The 20,397-nt window shown below is 31.6% G+C and overlaps 6 protein-coding genes across 23 annotated transcripts; 3 read left to right on the forward strand and 3 right to left on the reverse strand.

Annotated features, from left to right (window-relative positions):
- Positions 1-155: 155 nt before the first annotated feature.
- On the forward strand, positions 156-4,931 carry LOC126834876 (uncharacterized). The gene is made up of 5 exons (XM_050567080.1): positions 156-740; positions 1,588-1,654; positions 1,778-1,892; positions 2,076-2,220; positions 2,292-4,931. Exons 1-5 carry the CDS (start codon positions 652-654, stop codon positions 2,434-2,436), a joined length of 561 nt encoding a protein of 186 aa, XP_050423037.1. The 5' UTR covers positions 156-651; the 3' UTR covers positions 2,437-4,931.
- Positions 1,710-5,137, reverse strand: LOC126834871 (asparagine synthetase domain-containing protein CG17486). The gene is made up of 7 exons (XM_050567073.1): positions 4,682-5,137; positions 4,420-4,620; positions 4,056-4,353; positions 3,501-3,997; positions 3,267-3,431; positions 2,835-3,076; positions 1,710-2,768 (listed from the first exon to the last, which is right to left on the reverse strand). Exons 1-7 carry the CDS (start codon positions 4,730-4,732, stop codon positions 2,594-2,596), a joined length of 1,629 nt encoding a protein of 542 aa, XP_050423030.1. The 5' UTR covers positions 4,733-5,137; the 3' UTR covers positions 1,710-2,593.
- A 197-nt stretch (positions 5,138-5,334) lies between these two features.
- Positions 5,335-7,261, forward strand: LOC126834873 (cytochrome b-c1 complex subunit 2, mitochondrial). The gene has a single exon (XM_050567075.1). It carries the CDS (start codon positions 5,461-5,463, stop codon positions 6,790-6,792), a length of 1,332 nt encoding a protein of 443 aa, XP_050423032.1. The 5' UTR covers positions 5,335-5,460; the 3' UTR covers positions 6,793-7,261.
- Positions 6,957-9,187, reverse strand: LOC126834877 (signal recognition particle 19 kDa protein). Its single transcript, XM_050567081.1, has 3 exons — positions 9,063-9,187; positions 8,749-9,005; positions 6,957-7,211 (listed from the first exon to the last, which is right to left on the reverse strand). The coding sequence occupies exons 1-3, from the start codon at positions 9,104-9,106 to the stop codon at positions 7,078-7,080; spliced, it is 435 nt and encodes a 144-aa protein (XP_050423038.1). The 5' UTR covers positions 9,107-9,187; the 3' UTR covers positions 6,957-7,077.
- Positions 9,188-9,258: 71 nt separating this feature from the next.
- On the forward strand, positions 9,259-11,488 carry LOC126834874 (zinc finger protein 830). The gene is made up of 5 exons (XM_050567077.1): positions 9,259-9,566; positions 9,999-10,219; positions 10,280-10,479; positions 10,538-10,707; positions 11,153-11,488. The coding sequence occupies exons 1-5, from the start codon at positions 9,445-9,447 to the stop codon at positions 11,298-11,300; spliced, it is 861 nt and encodes a 286-aa protein (XP_050423034.1). The 5' UTR covers positions 9,259-9,444; the 3' UTR covers positions 11,301-11,488.
- Positions 11,489-11,829: 341 nt separating this feature from the next.
- On the reverse strand, positions 11,830-19,710 carry LOC126834591 (proteoglycan 4-like). Of its 18 annotated transcripts, XM_050566628.1 has the most exons (8): positions 17,729-17,826; positions 16,976-17,037; positions 16,824-16,921; positions 16,638-16,758; positions 16,447-16,557; positions 13,462-14,588; positions 13,264-13,362; positions 11,830-13,164 (listed from the first exon to the last, which is right to left on the reverse strand). In XM_050566628.1, exons 1-8 carry the CDS (start codon positions 17,802-17,804, stop codon positions 12,390-12,392), a joined length of 2,469 nt encoding a protein of 822 aa, XP_050422585.1. In that variant the 5' UTR covers positions 17,805-17,826; the 3' UTR covers positions 11,830-12,389. The 18 variants fall into 18 exon arrangements, with proteins under 18 accessions (XP_050422585.1, XP_050422594.1, XP_050422590.1 ...); XM_050566637.1 differs by having other exon boundaries at positions 11,830-13,659; positions 14,155-14,588; positions 17,729-17,832; XM_050566633.1 differs by having other exon boundaries at positions 11,830-13,659; positions 14,056-14,588; positions 17,729-17,828.
- Between the last annotated feature and the right edge of the window lie 687 nt (positions 19,711-20,397).

The following is a 20,397-nucleotide window of genomic DNA, read 5'->3' on the forward strand; positions in this document are numbered from 1 at the left end:
GTTTAGTTTACTTACTACATTTGGAATAATTTTGTAAGTATCATTCAGCAGGTTTGAAATGTTTATCTCCCGAACATGATAAAAACTTATCAAAAGGAAAAAAACAAATATTTATACTTAACATTACAATTAATATCTTATTATTGCATTTTAAAGTTTTAAGAAGCAAAAAGTTGGATCTATGTTGATCTATGTAAATTAGGCGATTATTGCGATTGATTTAGAGGTTTTCCAAAAAGAAAATGTCTGAATTTCATACAACTAAACAATAAAACATCGGTAAATTAGGTACTTAATATTGGTAGAAATTTACGAAAATAATATTTTGATTATAAAACGGACAAAATGGCCGCCACTGCGATACTGATGGATATTTTTAACAAGCATATAATATGCTTACCATAATGGCGGACCACGCCATATACCATTTTGCAAACTGTATTCAAAACGCAAACCTATATCAATTATGTATTTGTTACAACAGTTACCGTATTAAATATTATGCCAGTGGTCTATTTATGTCTATATTTTAATGTATCGATTTGAATTTTTTTTAAAAAACTGGCAGGATTGCCCTTATTTTTCACTTGTGTTAATATCAGTTGACGAAATTTTACTTTTATGAACGCAAATATTTTTAAGTAATAAAGTATGAATTCTAAACAGTCTAATCGTCAAAATAACATTCCTCATCCATACACACGTAATTTGATTTTAACTAATGACAAAACTAATAAATCGTAAGTTGTGTCATTTATTTAAAAATTATTTTTGTTTTAAGATTTACATTATTATGCTTTTTTGACGTAGAGCATGTTTGATCAAATAAATATGTTTTCGACCTATACTCCTAAATTCTACACTTCATTTGTTAATTTGCTTGGAAGAAATTTAAATGTAGGTACTAGGTAGGTTTGATAATTGAAATGTTATTTCACAGTTTTCGAAGTATATGTTGATATGATATCGAAAAATTAAAAAAAAACTGATATATCATAATAAAACCAAGGATATCAAAGCTTTCTACTATACCTATATATTATGTACTTATTTATGATAATTATATATAATGTAAATATGCAACAAAATATTACAAAAACTATTATTATTATATATTATAAATGGATGTGTACATTTTAACAGATAACTTTATATAATATTTAGTAGTTAATAACGTTCCTTTTAATATAAAACACTTTCAAAGTTAGTATGTTAAATTTACTACTAGTTTTTGTTGCTTAAAAAAAAAAAATTGATCAAATACATGCGTCAGGTATAGCTTAATATATAAATTAAATCAATGATTTAGTATTTAAGATTATTACGTTGATTTACTTATATTTTAAACGGAATAAGCTTAAACTATAACTTGGAACTGTATTATGTTTTTGTTATTTGGTATAATAATATATTTTGTTGTACTATCAAAATCTATAAATAACTTTGAAAAGTGAATATTATTTTAATATGTCAATACTTTTAAATTGATATTTTCAATACATATTATTTACTAAAAAACCATAATTTATCATTACTAATTGAGTATAAACTAATAAAAAATATTTATGATTTTGATTTTATGTTTAGCCCAACAAATTCCAGTGCAATAAGGATAAGTGAAATAACAACTACCAGCAATGTTACAACATTTAATGTAAACAAATACCTATATTATATTATTTTTTTTTAAATTTAATTTATAAAAATATTTTACTTATTATTATGACACTAAAGTATTTTTAAAATACACGACTGTATACTTAGTAAAATTTCATAGAATCCCAATGGTGTTTCTGATATGAAACTTTTGATTGGAAACGTTGAACAAATTTCACACTGGAGCAGAAGATTGTCTTTCTTACCAGCCACAGACATAATATACCAAGTGTACGGTAAGATAATAATTAAAAAAAAAGATTAATTGCGTACTAATACAAATTTGTTCAGTATTAATAATTAATTTACAAAACAAAGAAAATTGATAACTGCACATTTTTTTTAATAAAGTCATATTTTAATAGATATTACATTTAAGAACGATTAAGTGATTTTAATTAAATTTGTTAATATGTTAGGTATTTTGAGTTCCATAAAAACTGGGAAAACAGAATGTGAGAAAATGATTTGTTTGCGTGGCCAACAAGCAGGATGCGCAATAGTATGCGTATTTTATGAAATAGATAGGAAATTACAAGCCATCGCTCAAGGAAAATTAGTTTTGTAAGGTTTCATTAATGTAAATAAAAAATAATTATCTATCCTAATACTAAAATTCTCATATTATCTTACAGGTGTACAGGTAAAGCTATAGGTATAAATAAATTTCAAATATTTACAGTAAAAGAACTTCGTCCATACGATAAAGTAGCTTTTCACAGAGCAACTGTAGTAAGTCAGTGGTCAGTCGATGAACTTTTGAAGTCTAAAAATCCTTAAATTAATTTTTATTTTATAGAAAATACATCAATAGTCTCTATCATTAATTAAAAACAAAATAAAGTATTAAAAATATGCATACAGAAATAAGGATATTAAAGTATTAAAATATATTTAATAATTAATTAAATGTAATAACTGTAATAATAAGTCTTATTTATAACCTATCGCTTATGTCATTTCCGTTTTCTTTATTATTTGCAATTCTGGAACCAAATTGCATTGCTCTCTTAGGAAGGAATGCTGTTTTTACTAGTCCTAATTTAAAAGCCGCTAATCTCAATAACAACTTTTCACCAAAATTATTCTGGTATGGATCCTTAGGCCAACATCTAAAATTCAACACAGCGTAAATAATTTCACTTTGTTTATTAGTGGTAAGGGAACATTTGTTTTACCTTTGCCACGGCATTAGACCTCTAATAAACTCTACTAGATCCTCTTCCAAAAATGGTGTACGTAGTTGACGACCGTGATCACAGCAGACACGATTGTCACGACCAAGATTGCGCGACGGCAATTTCAAGAAATCTTTTTCAAATTCTTCACCTAATTGTTTCCAGCCTTGTCTTTGTAGGATTTTACGGTATCTTGTATAACCGCCCAAAAGCTCGTCGGCACCCATTCCAGATAACAACACCTGGTTTTTATGCAATATAAAACATAAGTCGTAAGAATATTTTATAAATTAGAATGGATATCTACTTAACAATTTTTATTTTTTTTATATTTACAATTTATCTGCAAAGAAAAAAATCTAGTTTTTTAATATTTTTAGCTTCATTGTGAAACTGAGAAGGTATTTTGAGTTAAAAATCATAATTACATACTCTGGCAGGTGTTTTATATGATTTTCCTTTGCAAATGCCAATCCCTCGGGATGCAAACCATAATGAACAGCCAAGACTATCATCCAAAATTGTTTTTAATGGATAAATAAGATGCCGGATTGTCTCTAATCGTTTTTGCTTCAGCTCTGAATATGAAATATTTAACTAAATACAGAATGTACAACATTTATGCTAGCAAATAACTATGATATACATATCAAGTTTAACACATACTTCTATTAGGTTCCAACATCGGGTAGGACAGAGCTTTTTCAATTCTTCCAATGTGTTTAAACATGTTTGTCTATCTGGACAATTATAATTACCCAAGTCTGTTGGTTTTTCAAAAGAAACGTTTAACAAATCAATTGGTTCATCAAATTCTACAAAATTTGATGCTAGTAAAGCTAGTATGGCTGAATCGATACCCCCCGAAAATAAAATTGCTATTTTGGCGTGATCACATTTGAATTCACACATTTTACAAGCTTTTGGCACTATGGTTGTTCTTTTCTCAACCGATTGTGATAAAAAATGTATTAGATGATTGACATTTGTATTTAACTCTTGATCCAATAGTAAGTCCGACATTTCTAATTGAGAATTAGAACACAGGATAAAATCTTCCGGGTCTGAAATTTGAATATCTATGTGTTTAAAGAATTCTAATTCATTTGTAATATTGAAATCACAGTCATGACGTATATGGGACCATGGCAATAGTTGAGGTTCTGTAATATAAAAAGATAATGTGAAATATATTGGGAGTATAATATCAGCCGTTAATACTTTTAAGATTGCATGAGTTCAAATCAAATTTGAATAACCCAATTGCAGGAACTTCTTCTAAGTTGGCCATATCTTTGTGAGCAACAGATGTAATCACTATTTTATTTGCTTCGATGTTCCATAATAAGCTAATGCGTCCAATCGGGTCTCTTCCCACCCACAAAACTTGCTGTTCACAGTCATAGTAAATAATAGAATAAGGTCCTCGTATAGAAGTAACAAGTAATTCCATATTGCCTCCATTACACAGAAAGTCTGATATAATTTTAGTGTCGCTGTCTTTAATACTGGCATTTATCTAATCGAAAATAATTTCTAATCAATAAATAAAAAGATTTAAAAAATCAACAAAAAATTGACTTACGGGTAAATTCCACTTGTAAACATCGCCATTCCATAATAGTATGTTACCTTTGTTATCTATATACGGCTGTTTGGTCGGACACTCTCCTTGAATCCATAACGTGTTACCAGAAAATTGACCCGTGTAATTATTGACAACAATTTCATGTGTTGAGTACACATCAGGTCCTCTCTTTTGCAATGCTGACCTACATTTATTAAACTGCATACAAATACAAATGCATTATTCAATTATCAAATTATAATTATACAATTACATTTACCTCATTGCACACGTCTGGTCCCTTAACAAACGAACAAAATATACCACACATGACGGCTTTCCAGTAAAGTATAGGTCGAAGAAATTCTAGTTTTTAAAATACAAAGAACATCAAGGTCGTCTTTTGACATTTTAACGTACATTTACTGCTTGTAAAGGCATGCTAATAACTGAGTTATTACAGGCGTTTTTAATAATTCAACGATCGGTTATCTCATCAATATATAACTATGTTAAAACTTGAAAGAAAAGTGCGCATAGTGATAATAAATAATATGTTATTATTGCATTTTATCCAAATTCATTTTTTACACCAGTATCACGATTTACGCGGCTGTCACCGCAATATAGAATATTAATTATTATCATATATTTAGTAATACAAAATGTGTACAAAATCTATTTTATTACTAAACTGACATATGTTATTACTTATTATATAGTTAATACCTATTAACAATAATAAATAATATAATAATAATTATAATTAACAACGAAATTTATCTTATCACCCATCGCCGGTCGGTTTTCTTCAGAGTAATAATATTGGTTTTTCAAAATAGCTGATAACAGATTTACCATTTCAAAGATATTATAAACGAGCATATACGATTTTTGATTATCAGCGCAGCTGTTTGTAAGTCTTGGATTTTTCACTTACAGTTCGTCCTCCTAATGCAAGGTTTTTGTGAACCTGAAGTGCCAAAACGTTTTTTTATCACCCGCAGTAGAACGTTGTCCGATTTTTGTGAATAAGTAACTAAATTTGTTTTTACTACAATGGCTATGTCAACTTTGAAGACTCCAGTTCTCAACAGCATTGCAAAACGCTGTTACGCCACAAAAACGGCGGCGCTATCCGTCAAGGGACCAGAAATTCAAACCAAAAAGTTACCAAACAACACTTTGGTTGTGGCTGCTCCCTCTTATCCTACCAAAATCGGTCGCATTTCAGTCACATTCCTGGCCGGTTCGCGTTATGAAGATCCTGAAAACGCAGGTATTTCAAACCTAATACGTAGTAACGCAGGACTTTCTACTTCTTCGTCAACTACGTTTGCAATTTTGCGTAACTTGGGTCATTTGGGTGCCAACTACTATGTTAGTTCTGATCGTGAAACCATCACTTACACTATTGAGGCCCACAAGGACAATCTCATCGAAGGTCTGAAATACTATATTGAGTCTATTTCACAACAAACGTTCAGGCCATGGGAGTTGACTGACAACCAAAACCGTGTGGAATATAATTTATCGTTTACGCCACCAGAATTAAGAGCTCTGGACTTCGCACATAAGGCTGCTTACAGAGACACTCTCGGTAACTCAGTAATTTTGCCTAAGTATAACATAAAAAAATTGGGTTCCGAACATCTACTATACTACGTCAAGAAGAACTTTACCACTGACAATGCAATAATTTCAAGTATAGGAGTGGATTTAGATACACTAGCTCGTGTGTCTGAAGACTTAAATTTACCCAAAAGTCAAGATCGCAATGTGGCCAAAGCTAAATACTACGGTGGTGACGTTAGGAAAGCAAAAGATTTAAATACTACTTATTTAGCTGTTCTTGGCGAGGGTATCAAGTATGGAGACTCTCAAAGTGCTGCGTTTGCTGTGCTTGAATATCTGTTGGGCAAAGGATCATCTGTAAAATGGAATAACGGTCAAGGAGTATTAGAGCAAAGTATCTTAAAAGCTGGCGTATCTGGCAACTTTGCTGTATCTGCGATAAACCTTAATTACTCAGATTCTGGCGTTTTGGGCTTTGTGTTAGCATACAGCGGTAAAGATTCTAGCAAAGCACTAAATGCTGCTGTACAGAGTTTAAAATCCCCAACAATTACTGACGCAGAAGTGGCTAGAGCCAAGAAACAACTATTATATTCACTCGTTTCAACTTCAGAGAACGGTTCTCAATTTTTGCAACATATTACTTACCAAGCATCCGTCAGTGGAAATGTGCTTCCCCTTGAAAAATTAGTGTCTGCTGTTGAAAAAGTCAGTGTTGAAGACGTAAAGAAAGCCGCCAGCAAAGTAGCCAGTAGCAAATTATCATTAGGTGGTTACGGTGATGTAGCCAGTACAGCTTATTTGGACAGTTTGTAATTTAGACTAATATTTAATATTTAAAATCCTCAATCGTTATTAGTGGTTTGAACTTCACTGAGCCTATTGTTTATTTATAAAAATGTCTCAACCATTCATACTGTCTGTTATGTAATTAATTACATTTGTGTATTAAAATAATATGTACTTGTCATTTGACAAAATAAAATAGAAACTTAAAATAATTGTATTTTTTTTTAAACAAAATTTACAATGCATACAATTTTTATTAAAACAAATTTGCTTAAATTTTTATAATTATTTTATTGTAGTAAGACCATACGATCACTTGCGACCCTTTTTTTTTTTGCTTCCACCGGCTTCATTTTTGGATTGGTTTTGCTCCGGTCCACTAGCTTTTGTAACCCGACTTTTCAGTTTTGGAATTTGTACTCCACAGTGTTTCATTATACTTACACCTATTAGAACAATATTTTTTAGGCAACAATAAAAAGGTTGTTTGTTTTTATTTTGTGGCTAAAAAGACATATTTAATTGGATTAAATATTTGACCATGACACGGCATACAGGTTTAAAATCAACATATATATACCTGTGGCTTGGGTCTAAAAGAGCCAATGTGAATTTTGGGCATAAACGAGTTAGTCCGCTAACTGCAAAAATTGAAACATTCTTTATATATTGTGAAAAAATCACACTCTGAGGCCAAAAAATGAATTACTTATGAAGAGTTTGGTAAAATAATTAACATATGCCTAATAGAAAATAAGAACTTCAAAGCTAAATAAAAGCTCATTTTCTGAAAGTTGCAAAAAGTGAGATTGACCCTCTTAGACCCAAGCCACAGATATATATAAATATACATTTTTTGTCTTCTGGAACAAAATTTTAAATGTGGAAATAATAACTTAATGTATTATAATAAAAAACAATAGAGATAACATTAAATAAAATGTAAAGAAGATATTATATTCATTTATATAATAGAAGAATTATTAGCACATAAATAATACTGCGATTAAAAGAGAATATAAAATACGAATTGAAAGTTAGTAGAAATTGTTACAATAATAATAAAATACGTTCAATAAAATAATGAATTTCAATTAAAATAGAAAACCTTTTTTAATATTAAGCGCGTTTAAGGAATCGGATAATATTAAGTAGCACAAAAGTGAGTCATGAGTTATAAAGTCAATTAAAAAAAAATATTTTACTCAGTTGTGAAAAAATGAAAAAAAATCTAAAGGGGCTCAAAGGAGGCCTCTAGGTATATATAATTCATTATACCTATATTGTATTATAGTTCAATAAAATATTTATCATTTATTTTAAGAATATAACAGTTTGTTGTTTTAACCCATTAGCGCCTAGCGTTGCCATATGGCAACATCCAATTTTTTCTAATTTTTAAGTACACATTTTCTTTTTTTCTTTTTTTAATTCCATCAATTATTAAAAAAAAACTCCGGCATTAATGGGTTAATTGAATTAGTTTTATTTATACTCGAAAATATTGAGTACTCATTATGGAATTAAAAAAGTTTATTTAGCTTAACAAAATGTATTATCTTAATTTATATACAGACATTTTAAAGAAAAAAAGTTTTAAAAATTCGCTTATGGAATAATAATATTATAATTTAAATGTATATACTTTTTGAACTAATTTTGCTTATTAGAATCAAGACTCAAATTTCTCTAGTAAATTGTTTCTAAAGCTAAAATTTATAAAAAAAAATATCAGGTATTATTTTTTTAAACTACAAATTTTTCAATTATTTTTGAACTTAGGAAGTAAATTGAATAAGAAGTTTCGTATTCAAAATCCCTCCACTATATGTGCTACTGATTGTACTTCAGTTTGGTTGTATAAATTTAATATTAATGGATAGACATTTTCTAACTATCTGCTATGATACTTTACCACTAAAGAAACGAATTAGGAATTATTGTTCTAATTTTAAGAAGCTGATTTGGAAAAGAGAAGCTTACGTGTAGGGAATGTTTCGTTAAAAGGTGTTCCGTCATCATTTTTAAGCTGAAGTCGTATGCGACCCCTAAACGCCCATTCTTTGCTACATTCCCGCGAATACTGTTTGTTTTCCACTTCGGCATTAAAGCCAGTGGCTTTAACTACTTCGAGGATTTCTTGGTAAGTCGGATTCTCTACTGCAAACTTCTTTGGGATCACACGTCCTTCGGCTAAAGTTTTCTTGTTGTTTATATATGCAGGATAAATACAAATCCATCTAAAAAATAAACAATATAATATTGAAATATTTACTAAGTTAATTCAGATGTTTTACTTGGCTCGATCGCTTGGTTTTCTCTCAGCATAAATACTTGCCATTTTAAAGCAATTTCCAAAAATATGAAAAATGAAATAAAATTACTTTTCTATTTTTCGATGATATGGCACACGATAATAACAATTTACATTATTTTTAAGATGATAACAATTTGATAACGTGTTATCAATAATTTTAAGTTTTTGATAGTAATTTTGTTTTGCTTTACCCGTTTACCGACAAACTCCTAACAATAGTTGTTACTTGTTTAGATTATTAGGAATTCATTATTTAGTAATTAAACGTTTTAAGTGAAAATGCTTTGACAAGTTGTTAATAAACATATGACTTGCATAACAATTATTTTTAAGTTTACAAATCATTTAATATCGCACACGAAATGGCGTCAATGAGTGCAGCAAAAAAGAAACAAATATCTCAAAACGAGTTACGACTATTGATGCTCAAGCAGAAGTTACAAACGCAAAGAGTAAAGAAAAAAATTGATTCGCCTCTGGCAAAATATCCTTTTTTTATTTTACAAAATACATACTGTCATCATATAGGTGTTATATATTATTGACAACCTTATAATCGTCATCATATATTAATTTATTTAGCAGGCTAAAACTACCAAATTTAATGTTCTAATAATTATTATTTAAGGTAAATATAATAGTTAAAAATTATTGAGACAAAACATATCAATAGATAGAATGCTTGATATCAAACATATTACATACAATATAAAACTAAACATAGTCGATAAAAAATGTTAAAATATAGGTTATAAAATATTATAATCTATATTTTAACAGTTTGTATTAATTATGTTTAGTTTTAAATTGTATTGTTTGTAGTAAAAACTTTTCTAAAATGTTTATCAACAAAAAAGACTTTCTGCTTAATAAAATATACTTGTTTTAAATAAATTCCATAACCTTATATGTGAACGTATAGTAACAATGGTCAATTGTCCTGCGTTGTTTGTAAGTTGAATATTAAAGATGATTCGTTGTGGAGCGATCATATAAAATCAAAAGTTCACAAAGAAAACATTACTAAACGAAAGCCAGAATCATCCAAAGTAACTGAACGATTGGGGGAACCGATCAAAAGTTTAAAACGAACATTTCCCGTACAAGAAACCCCAACACCACCAAAGAAAATTAAAGGCATAAATACATTATTTAACTATTTAACTTAGATAGATTTTAATATTACTTTTTTTCTAGGTATATTGAAAAATGCAAAACCTAAACAAGATTCAAATATTCCTAGTGATTTTTTCGAGAGTCCCACTAAAAAAACGCTAAAAATAGTTGAACCAAATGTAGAGAAAATGGAAGAAGAAACAGTAGACAATGACGAATTAAATATTGATAAAGGAGAACTTCCTAAAGGATTTTTTGACGACCCAATGTTGGATGCTAAAGTGAGATTTTTTTAAAAATGATATATTTCAACCAAAATGTATTTTATATTTTTTGTAGATTCGAAAAGAAGAGTATGTTAGTTCAATTGATGAAGAATTTATTAAGTTTCAAAAAGAAATGAAAGAAGAGAATTTATTGTCTGAACAAATTATGGCTGATAACGAAGACGAAACAACATATGGAAGACAAGTAGAAGAAATCGACGAACAGATTAAACATTGGTCAAAGTAAGTTCTAATTAATTTAAAAATGATTCTGTAATTGATAAAAAAGTTTTTTTACTTGACAGCCAACAGATATTTTTCAATAAAATGGTGTTTTTGCAATAGATATAATTTTAAGCTGGCTTTTTTTTAAATTTTTATTTTCATTTAGGGAAAATAGAAACATTAAAAAAAGTCTTTTAATGTGTATGTCTATTTTTGGAGGGGAAATTAATGCAGATTATAATTTTTATTTTTTATTGTTTAATATATTTTTTATTTAAACTTTTTTGTATTGCTAAATAAATAATTAGTTAAAATAAATATTATATTATAATATGGGGAAAAGTAAGTTTTTTAGTTGAACTTAAGAAATCTATTACAAATGGGTAAAGAAAAGTAGTGGAAAAGAAGAAGGTACTTTTATGTTTTAAAACTAAATGAGTTAAGCTGTTGTTTAATGTTGCAGAGTTATCGAGTTGGAGAAAAAAAGAGACCAAATTGCCCAAGTAACTGAAAATATGGATAATATAGAAATTAATAACGATTCGATCGAAGAAGAAGAATCCGATGATAGTGATTTTGATGAATTTATAGATTGGCGGTCTAAAAGTTAATTAATTAATACAATTATTCTTGTGTATTATTTGTTTAACATACTCGTCACATTATTTTGAATTGTATTGTTGAAAATAAATTGTTATAGGAGATTTAATTTTGCACACCTATTTAAAAATGTTAAATTTTTTTACATTTTAAAAGTCATTGAATATGCAAGTCCATGCAAGTTTTTTATGATTCATTTTTTATAATGTTAGAAAAAAATGAACTAAGCTTAATAATTTTTTAATATATTTACAATATTGAATTTATAATATAATAACCTAACTCCTAAGTTTAGTTAAGATTAAATTTAATCCTATTAATTAATTTTATAGGAATGAGTGGTATGAATAATTACAGATAGTTTTTAAAAATAAAATCATTTTTTACATAAAATGTGTTTTAAAATTTCAAAATATTTGCTATCTCAAGCAATTTAAGTAAACAAATAATGTAGGTATTAAAATTGTTATTAGTATTGTTTTTGTCTTTAGTGTGTAGTACGTAGCAAATTTTTGTTTTGAAGTTAGCAAAATACAAAAAAAAAATGTTAATAGTTTATTTATATAGAAATATTCAATAATGATCAACAAAAACATATTCACCAAAAGTAATATGACTGTAAATGATAGGTAGTAATAGTTTAAATAAAACAATAAACAATAGTTCAAATAAAACAATTTAAAAGTATAATACATTTTTAAACTTTTAACTATAGGTTTTGGATTAAATTAGATTTAAATTATAAGATATACACGATTAAAAAGGAAGCGGAGCGTAACTATAATAACGTGAAGGAATAAATCTATGAGTTTTATTATAGCCTTAGAACGTCTAAATCAATTCCTTGTGAAACCGAGTACCTAATTAAATACCCCTTTACCAAGACATGTGCGTTATAATTTATAAACATCAACAGATTTCCCAATCATTAATCTTGGTAAGTTTTCTGGCAGGAGATTGATTCTTCCGGGGGGGGGGGGGGGTCGTCATTTGGATCATGTGTAATTTGTGAACCGCGGGTTTGGTTTTTCAAGGCATATGTTCGCTATTTAAATGTAACGTGTTTTTTATATCTGGCGTTCCCCTCGTACATAACAATATTACAAGCCGACTGTAATCAGTAGAGAACACGCGAGTACCGTTAAGGTCGACAGTAAGTTGGTTTGAGAAGCGTCGTTTTTCTTTACATCCGGATCGTGTTCGTGCCGCGGAGTGGTGATTTTTTCGGGCGGCGGCGACGTTGCCGCTGTTGTAGGGTTTTTCGTTGTCGCGGGGGGTGGTTCCGTCCTAGGTGAGGCGGTTGTGGGTTTTGTCGTGGTGGCGGAAGTAGGGGCGGTCGGCTCTTGCGTTATCGGATGTGGAAGGGCAGAGGGCTCATATGGGTCTTCGGTTGCTACGGATGGCCCGGGTTCGGTCGTATGTTCGGTCGGCGGTGTCGAGATTTCTTGATCTGTGGTCGCCTCGGAGTCTTCGGTCTCGTACGTCGATGGCTGTCTCGTAGTGGACGTCGTTGTAGATGTTTTCGGCTCAACCGGTTGTTCAGTTTCTAAAGTTTGCGTCGACAACGTGTCCTTTGTTGTGCCTGTGACCTCTGGTTGTTCTGTTTCCGCGGGGGGCGTCGTCTGAGCTGGATGACTTGTTGGATCGAACCACACCTCGGTCTCTATCGTCTGGTCTATTGGTGCATTAGTACTACTTTGTTCTTTGGTTGTTGTTGTATTAGATGGGCCTACCTCGGTGTATTCGGTTTCGTCTGCAGCTGTAGCGGGTGCTAAGGTTGTAGGTTCTTTAGGTTTGTCTGTTGTTGGGTCAGGGAATTCTGTATATTCGGTGTCTGTGGTCTGTTTTATTTCTGCAGGTGTAGCGGGTGCTAAGGTTGTTGGTTCTTTAGGCTCGGCTGACGTCGGATCTGGGGATTCTGTAAATTCGGCGTCTGTGGTCTGTTTTATTTCTGCAGTTGTAGCGGGTGCCAAGGTTGTTGGTTCTTTAGGCTCGGCTGACGTCGGATCTGGGGATTCTGTAAATTCGGTGTCTGTGGTCTGTTTTATTTCTGCAGTTGTAGCGGGTGCCAAGGTTGTTGGTTCTTTAGGCTCGGCTGACGTCGGATCTGGGGATTCTGTAAATTCGGCGTCTGTGGTCTGTTTTATTTCTGCAGTTGTAGCGGGTGCCAAGGTTGTTGGTTCTTTAGGCTCGGCTGACGTCGGATCTGGGGATTCTGTAAATTCGGTGTCTGTGGTCTGTTTTATTTCTGCAGTTGTAGCGGGTGCCAAGGTTGTTGGTTCTTTAGGCTCGGCTGACGTCGGATCTGGGGTTTCTGGAAAATCGGTGTCTGTGGTCTGTTTTATTTCTGCAGTTGTAGCGGGTGCCAAGGTTGTTGGTTCTTTAGGCTCGGCTGACGTCGGATCTGGGGATTCTGTAAATTCGGCGTCTGTGGTCTGTTTTATTTCTGCAGTTGTAGCGGGTGCCAAGGTTGTTGGTTCTTTAGGCTCGGCTGACGTCGGATCTGGGGATTCTGTAAATTCGGCGTCTGTGGTCTGTTTTATTTCTGCAGTTGTAGCGGGTGCCAAGGTTGTTGGTTCTTTAGGCTCGGCTGACGTCGGATCTGGGGATTCTGTAAATTCGGCGTCTGTGGTCTGTTTTATTTCTGCAGTTGTAGCGGGTGCCAAGGTTGTTGGTTCTTTAGGCTCGGCTGACGTCGGATCTGGGGATTCTGTAAATTCGGCGTCTGTGGTCTGTTTTATTTCTGCAGTTGTAGCGGGTGCCAAGGTTGTTGGTTCTTTAGGCTCGGCTGACGTCGGATCTGGGGTTTCTGGAAAATCGGTGTCTGTGGTCTGTTTTATTTCTGCAGGTGTAGCCGGTGCTAAGGTTGTAGGTTCTTTAGGCTCGGCTGACGTCGGGTCTGGGGAATCTGTTGGTTCGTTGTCTGTGCTCTGTTTTATTTCTGAAGGTGTAGCAGGTGCTAAAGGTGTAGGGTCTTTAGGCTCGTCTGATTTCGGGGATTCTTGTTGTTCGGCGTCTTTAGTTTGGCTTCCGTAGGTGTCTGCTGACGTTGGGTCGTCGGATTGTGGTATTTCAATATCTGTTGAGTTTGATCCATAGGAGTCTGATGTTGCACTATTGGATTCTATTACTTGCACTTGTGATGTTGCGAAATTGGAGTTGTTTTCATATGAGTTGTGTATCACTAATATTATCCAATTTTTATACTCAGCGACGCTGATAGTCATTGTAGATCCATTTTGACGGGAGAATAATTCGGTCAGCTTACTGTTGCAATAAATTGGTGCACCGTCTTCGTCCTAAAACCAATATTGGGCTTAAATTTTGCGATAAATTAATATGTTATATTCGGTCTTACACACAATAATGCTGCATTATCAATTTTAATGAATAATTAACTTAGAACATCTAACCAATATTTGTCAACTCTCCTAAACTAAATTTACCCCAAATCTTCTTGTCATTATTTTAACATTGGCGTCCCTTAAGTAGTATCTAATTTTTAATTCTAGGACACTGCCTCAGACTTGCCAGTTGCCCCATTTGTTCTTCCTTTAGGACAGGCCCATGACACACACTGGGCGACGGTGAGGTCACAAGTCTTGTGATAAATTCACTTTTAATTATACGTTTCGTAGTGAAACTATTTGATAGGTATAAGTATAGATAAATAATTTAATAAACATTAAATGGTTTTATTTAGTTTTTTAAGTTTTCCTCTATATAAACAGTGTTTACATTTTAAACTATTTTAAAATAAATGGTACGCATGTATTCTGTTTAATTATTAAGTATAGAGTAATGTATTGAATATTTTGACTGATCGATTAGAAAATTTATTAATAATTGAAGTATTGTAAAAAAAAAAAAATAATAATAGTAACTAAATTACTATTATTTTTGTGTTTTATGTTAAATTGATCATTCTGTATAAATTAAAAAAAAATCAGAAGTATCAACGGAAAATCATTGTTAAGTCAACATTCTGTAAAAAATTAAAATTTTATTACTAGGGTAGGATCAGGTTTGATCTCTATTACAATTTGTCATTACATTTTTGTCGCAATCAACCATTACGACATAATAGTTAATACACAACAGTTTTTTTTTTATAAGCAAACCATACTTTGAATGTATTATATTTTTAGATTATTTTGGTTCCAAAAAATTATTTTTTATTAGGTATGTTGTTGTTGATGAGGAGTGACCGAAGAGTAAGGCGCGCGACAGTGTGTTAGCGCTCTCTGTCGCTAGTTCGACACTAGGTCACGGGCGCTCCGTTTGTTAGATACGATATCTGTAGAATATCCCATACAAGTTTGGAACTACTTAAAAAAAACTTGTTGCTTTAAGTTATAAGTTGAAAAATATGTACATTTTTTGGCTGTTTTTCTCGATTTTGATGAGGAGGCGGTGATTTGTTCTAAATTGTTTAACTTAAAAGTACCTTTTAGGTACACTATTTCCGTCATCTATAAACTTGATGTATGAAAAAATCGATTCAGCGGCTTATGAAATATCGTGAGCCCGGAACGAAAATATAAAACTAAATACACATTGTAAAAAAACACCCGAGAAGCTCCTTATCGAAATTAAAAAGTATAATATTTTATCAACGCCAACCTTTGCTCACCAGATTAGGCGAACAATTAATTTCTATTGAAGTAAACAGTTGAGCCGCATGATTGAAACCGATAACTTAAAAACTATTGCGGCTTTCAACTTCGTTGAATCGAGTCATAACATTTAGTCGAATTGAGTACGTCGAAAATCGATCGTTACATAAAGAAATCGGCCCAGTGGTTAAAAAGTTATCGTGGATAGGTCAAGGTACAGAACTAGTAAAATAGAGTACTAAAAACAAATAACCAATACTTATATCACCAATACTTTCTTAGCTCCACATAGAAGGTAATATTGAATTTTTATGAAATTAACTTTTACCTCATTTCGGATTTTATTTACAGATTCGTGTTGACGGGTTCACGGTGAATCATAGAACAAGTACGTAGGTTGACAACACGAGTAACATAGCAAGGCTTCAGTTGAGTTATAGGTGAATTGTACACAGTAATATGAGCGCCTTTATTTAAACGGTCGGGTCAATAGTTCATACACACACTCCACTAACGATATCAATAAAAAAAGTGTGCTTACGCCGAAATAGCCGTTGCTGCAGCTTTTTCTGAGCGAGTAATCCGTTTCTGACGCTAATTCGACGGCCGGCACGTTTCTCGAGAGGTCATCAGTTTTGACCGCAGGCGTTATCTGTATGAAAACATTTTTAGAAGGAAAAATAAATAAAGTAAGAATCCAATTAAAAAAACATTGTAATACATTTATTTTACCTGGATCAACGCTATGCTGTTGGGTGTTGTAGGTTGCTGCACCGACCGGACGGCATGTTCGCTAACAACTTCCTCTGGATTCAAATGGTTTTGGGACGTTACGTAGAGGTCGTCGACGGCCCTGAAAGCCATCATTTTTTTTTTATTAATACCTAATCCGTGGTCGGTTATCGGTTCCATTCTCACTTTGGCACACAGCTGGCCGACGTCAACACCCAACTCGGATCGATCAGCGTCCCGCAGCACGAATATTCTGTTTCCGAACGACTCCTTAGCACGACCGCCTTTTCGAGAAACAATCATTAAGTAACACTCGAATGTGTGTTTGTTTGACTTACCTGACTAGTATATTGAATAGCCGCTTTGTCCAACGGGTTTGGTACTGGATTTCCGTTTGAATCTGTAAAAACCAAACGAATCGTAACGACTAAATTGTTACTATTAACTGTGGAGCGTTCCACTTTAACTAACTAAGGATATGATCATTTGTGTAGATAGAGATTGGGGGAGGGGGCGCAAAATAATTTTGCTGAAAAAAACAATTAAGATGTGCTAATTTCAAAACTATAGGTGCTTTGGAGTCGTTTTTGAGTTTCTTCGGAAAATAATAATAAGGCGAGTAATATTTTTAAATAAAATATATATTAGTTTTTATGTTTTTTTTTCTAATATGAAGTGGAACCTTCCTCAACATTCAACCTATTGATAAAGAAGTGGATTAAGCCATCAAAATAGTTATCATGGATGATGGGTTCAAGTATGAGGTGTAAATTATGTACTGACATATACAATTGCTTGAATACATGCAACTTTACCAAAAACTTTCATGTCTTGTATGTAAAAAAAGCTTTACATACAAAAAATTATATGTAACGAAAACCATGATACTATTCTGGATACTACTCAGTACTTTCAAACAAAGTCCTTTATCTTCTTCTAATAAATGTATCTTCTTGTAAAATAACGGTTGTTCTAGTCAGTATATTATAGTAATAATGTTTAATAGTCAAGATTAGACTGCTTTAGAATTGTCGGTATAATCCTAAAAATATGTAATTATAAGGACTTCTAAGATTAACATTTATCAGTACCTAATATTGCAGAAAATTCGTTTGAACCATCGAGCCGTCGAGACAGAAGACATAAAGTTCGTCTACCATTCCACATTACAAAAATTACGCAATCGGAGGTCAAAATCGACGGAATTGTGGCAGGTACGATGAAAATTTGGCCAACAAAAACAATTATTTGCTGAAAAGGGATTTTTTAGTCAAAAGGTTTGTGCGCAAAACTGATAATAATTTTATTATAAACATAATTTATAAATTACAATCTGTAAAAATAATATTTTAATTACAATTTAAAGTTCAACATTCATTGAACATACTTGTTTATCTGTTGAAATTTCAATACAAATTTTGTGAACTTTATCACTTTTAAATTTATAAATAAACAAGAAAAAAAATACAAAGTTAGCTCAACTATTTATTTAGTTATTCCACTAAAAATGTATTGTGTCCCTTGTATTGTGTATTAACTATAATTTTTACTGTATTTTTTTCTTTTTTAAAATTTAAAAAAGTGGGCTTAATCAGTATTTCGTCCACTTATATATGCAAGACGTTGTTATATATTTTATGATATAGTTTTTGTTTTCAGGCGAATTGTCAGTTGTAAACAATGTTCTTAGTCTAACTCTAAAGAAACTACGATAGTTGAGTAAAAAATATTTAACTATAACTAATTAACTCGACTGTTTAAGCTTATTAACATAGTTGGTTATCCGGTTATCGTATGTACAATAAAGTTTCGAAATTATTTATTATTGGTTTAACACAAGGTTTATTTGTAGTGCTTTCACGTGCGTGCATATTAATCGTTATAGGCAACACGTTTTTCCATTTTTTTTATCTATTTTTTATTGACGGAATAGGTAAAATATAACAAATGTTTAATACATAATATTACAAATAATAGGAAATTACAACTATGAGCTAATTTACGCAATAATAATAGTACGATATTTTTAACAATAGGGATCATTGTTAATACCACGGATTATAAATAATAATACTTAGTAGTAATGGGAATGTCCGGAAATATTTCGGAAAACCGGAACATCTAGATGTATCAAATTGAGTTACATTTTTCATTCGGATTTAATAGCATACTAATGGTGCGAGAAAATGGTGATTTTAGATTTATAGCTTCAAGATAAAGATACATGAATAAAACAAATTATAACTGTGTTTTATAAAATTAAAGGTAATGTTTAGGATTATATTTTGGTAAACAAATTTAATAACGGGTATTTTAAGTTACCAGTGCCCCTTATTTCAAATAATAAATCTACCTAAATATTTAAAGTTTACTTCCGTACATACTTTATGAACAACTACGTACCAATTTATAAAACAAAATAACTCAAACATTTGATTTCTATAGTTTCCTGTTGTCTACTTTGGTTTCGGCGCCAGATATGCTGCTACATTCAATTGGGTGTTTTTACTTCTTTAATTTGAAAAATTGAAAATTGAATGTTCTGATAAAAAATATTTGCCATTGTCAATTTGAAAAAAAAAATTTAAGTATCAAACTGCATTCAACCATAAGTAATACGTTTTTTGCGGGATACTTATTGAAACATTAACATGTTTGATGAGAATATTATCAGGTTGTTGAGATTTTGTAAGTTTAATGAGCCGTTCGAGTCTTGTATCGTAGATAAATGTTGAGCTTAATATTATACAATTAACACTTACCTCTGAATCCATGTATTAATCCGATTACTATTAATATGTGTTTGATCATTTTATAAAAATTGAGTAAAACTATTTAAAAAAAAAACCGCGAACACTGACGGCCACATTAAGCGCGGGCGGGACGGATAATAATGCACTCCTACAATTTTCGTAGTTTCTAGATTGTGGTGTGAATACCTACTGCTGTAATTATCTTTTTGAATATTATTGAGGCGTTCGATTCACCTGGCCGCAAGATAAAGCACTTCAGGTGTCAGACAGTCTGGTATTATCAAAACTAAAACGTTTGTAATCGTTGGACTGCGGCGCCCGTTCATTTGTACATTGATAAATGATAATTAATCGTGTACACCTATGTACAATACTCGAAATAATGATGTTAGTACCTAGCTACACAAATGTAATAACACATAAATCGGAATAGACAAATCACTCGAAAACACTGTCAAGTTTAATCAGAATAACGGTAGGCGTTTGGTTTTTTTTTTTTGCAACTAAGGAAAACCCATGGGAATATTGCAATGATTGCATAAATTGTTTACGCACGTAGGCTTTTTGCGTAGATAAGTCCAGAACTGTTCGTGTCTTTTACTAATAACCAAAAACGCGTTCAAATTAGTACAACAACAATAATACATTTCAAGGCGCTTCGTTGATCACCAAGTCGAGTTACTTTTAAGGATAAATAAATATTGAATAGCTCTGGCCAACCCGCATAAGCCCCATTTTAAAATGCGAATACCTAAATTCCGAGTTTGCATATAGATGTACAATTGTTAAGATAAAACTGCTCTGTTTTTCAAAAAATTGCGTCTATTGAGACACGTTTAATTCACTCAAAACAATATTGTACTGCGCACACTTAACATACGCCCTCGATAGTGCATTAGTGTTTCTATTAATTTTAATAGTTAAAGTTTAACCATCAAGTTGATATATAGGTAAGTATATAGTTTGTTTATGTATTATTTAAAGCACGACTACGATATTGTTATAGA

Source organism: Adelges cooleyi, unplaced genomic scaffold, assembly GCF_023614345.1.
Source record: "Adelges cooleyi isolate 19-005CV unplaced genomic scaffold, UGA_ACOO_1.1 ACOO_flye_CR_arks_rails_tigmint_CR_PRNA_21, whole genome shotgun sequence".
NCBI classification, from domain to species: Eukaryota; Metazoa; Arthropoda; class Insecta; order Hemiptera; family Adelgidae; genus Adelges; species Adelges cooleyi.

What these genes read in the sequence shown, in the direction of transcription:
- LOC126834876 (XM_050567080.1), top strand. Translation starts at nt 652, where the DNA reads ATGAATTCTAAACAGTCTAATCGTCAAAATAACATTCCTCATCCATAC. An exon ending in AATGACAAAACTAATAAATC is followed by an intron (nt 741 to 1,587) that starts GTAAGTTGTGTC and finishes TTTTATGTTTAG; the next exon opens with CCCAACAAATTCCAGTGCAA. An exon ending in GCTCAAGGAAAATTAGTTTT is followed by an intron (nt 2,221 to 2,291) that starts GTAAGGTTTCAT and finishes ATTATCTTACAG; the next exon opens with GTGTACAGGTAAAGCTATAG.
- LOC126834871 (XM_050567073.1), bottom strand. Translation starts at nt 4,732, where the DNA reads ATGTGTGGTATATTTTGTTCGTTTGTTAAGGGACCAGACGTGTGCAAT. An exon ending in GACCAGACGTGTGCAATGAG is followed by an intron (nt 4,621 to 4,681) that starts GTAAATGTAATT and finishes ATTTGTATGCAG; the next exon opens with TTTAATAAATGTAGGTCAGC. An exon ending in CATATAAAACACCTGCCAGA is followed by an intron (nt 3,077 to 3,266) that starts GTATGTAATTAT and finishes CATAAAAACCAG; the next exon opens with GTGTTGTTATCTGGAATGGG.
- LOC126834873 (XM_050567075.1), top strand. Translation starts at nt 5,461, where the DNA reads ATGGCTATGTCAACTTTGAAGACTCCAGTTCTCAACAGCATTGCAAAA.
- LOC126834877 (XM_050567081.1), bottom strand. Translation starts at nt 9,106, where the DNA reads ATGGCAAGTATTTATGCTGAGAGAAAACCAAGCGATCGAGCCAA. An exon ending in AAACCAAGCGATCGAGCCAA is followed by an intron (nt 9,006 to 9,062) that starts GTAAAACATCTG and finishes TTTATTTTTTAG; the next exon opens with ATGGATTTGTATTTATCCTG. An exon ending in TAACGAAACATTCCCTACAC is followed by an intron (nt 7,212 to 8,748) that starts GTAAGCTTCTCT and finishes TTGTTCTAATAG; the next exon opens with GTGTAAGTATAATGAAACAC.
- LOC126834874 (XM_050567077.1), top strand. Translation starts at nt 9,445, where the DNA reads ATGGCGTCAATGAGTGCAGCAAAAAAGAAACAAATATCTCAAAACGAG. An exon ending in ACCACCAAAGAAAATTAAAG is followed by an intron (nt 10,220 to 10,279) that starts GCATAAATACAT and finishes CTTTTTTTCTAG; the next exon opens with GTATATTGAAAAATGCAAAA. An exon ending in ACCCAATGTTGGATGCTAAA is followed by an intron (nt 10,480 to 10,537) that starts GTGAGATTTTTT and finishes TATTTTTTGTAG; the next exon opens with ATTCGAAAAGAAGAGTATGT.
- LOC126834591 (XM_050566619.1), bottom strand. Translation starts at nt 17,804, where the DNA reads ATGTGGAATGGTAGACGAACTTTATGTCTTCTGTCTCGACGGCTCGAT. An exon ending in CGAATTTTCTGCAATATTAG is followed by an intron (nt 17,038 to 17,728) that starts GTACTGATAAAT and finishes TGGTTTTTACAG; the next exon opens with ATTCAAACGGAAATCCAGTA. An exon ending in ACAGCATAGCGTTGATCCAG is followed by an intron (nt 16,558 to 16,637) that starts GTAAAATAAATG and finishes GTTTTCATACAG; the next exon opens with ATAACGCCTGCGGTCAAAAC.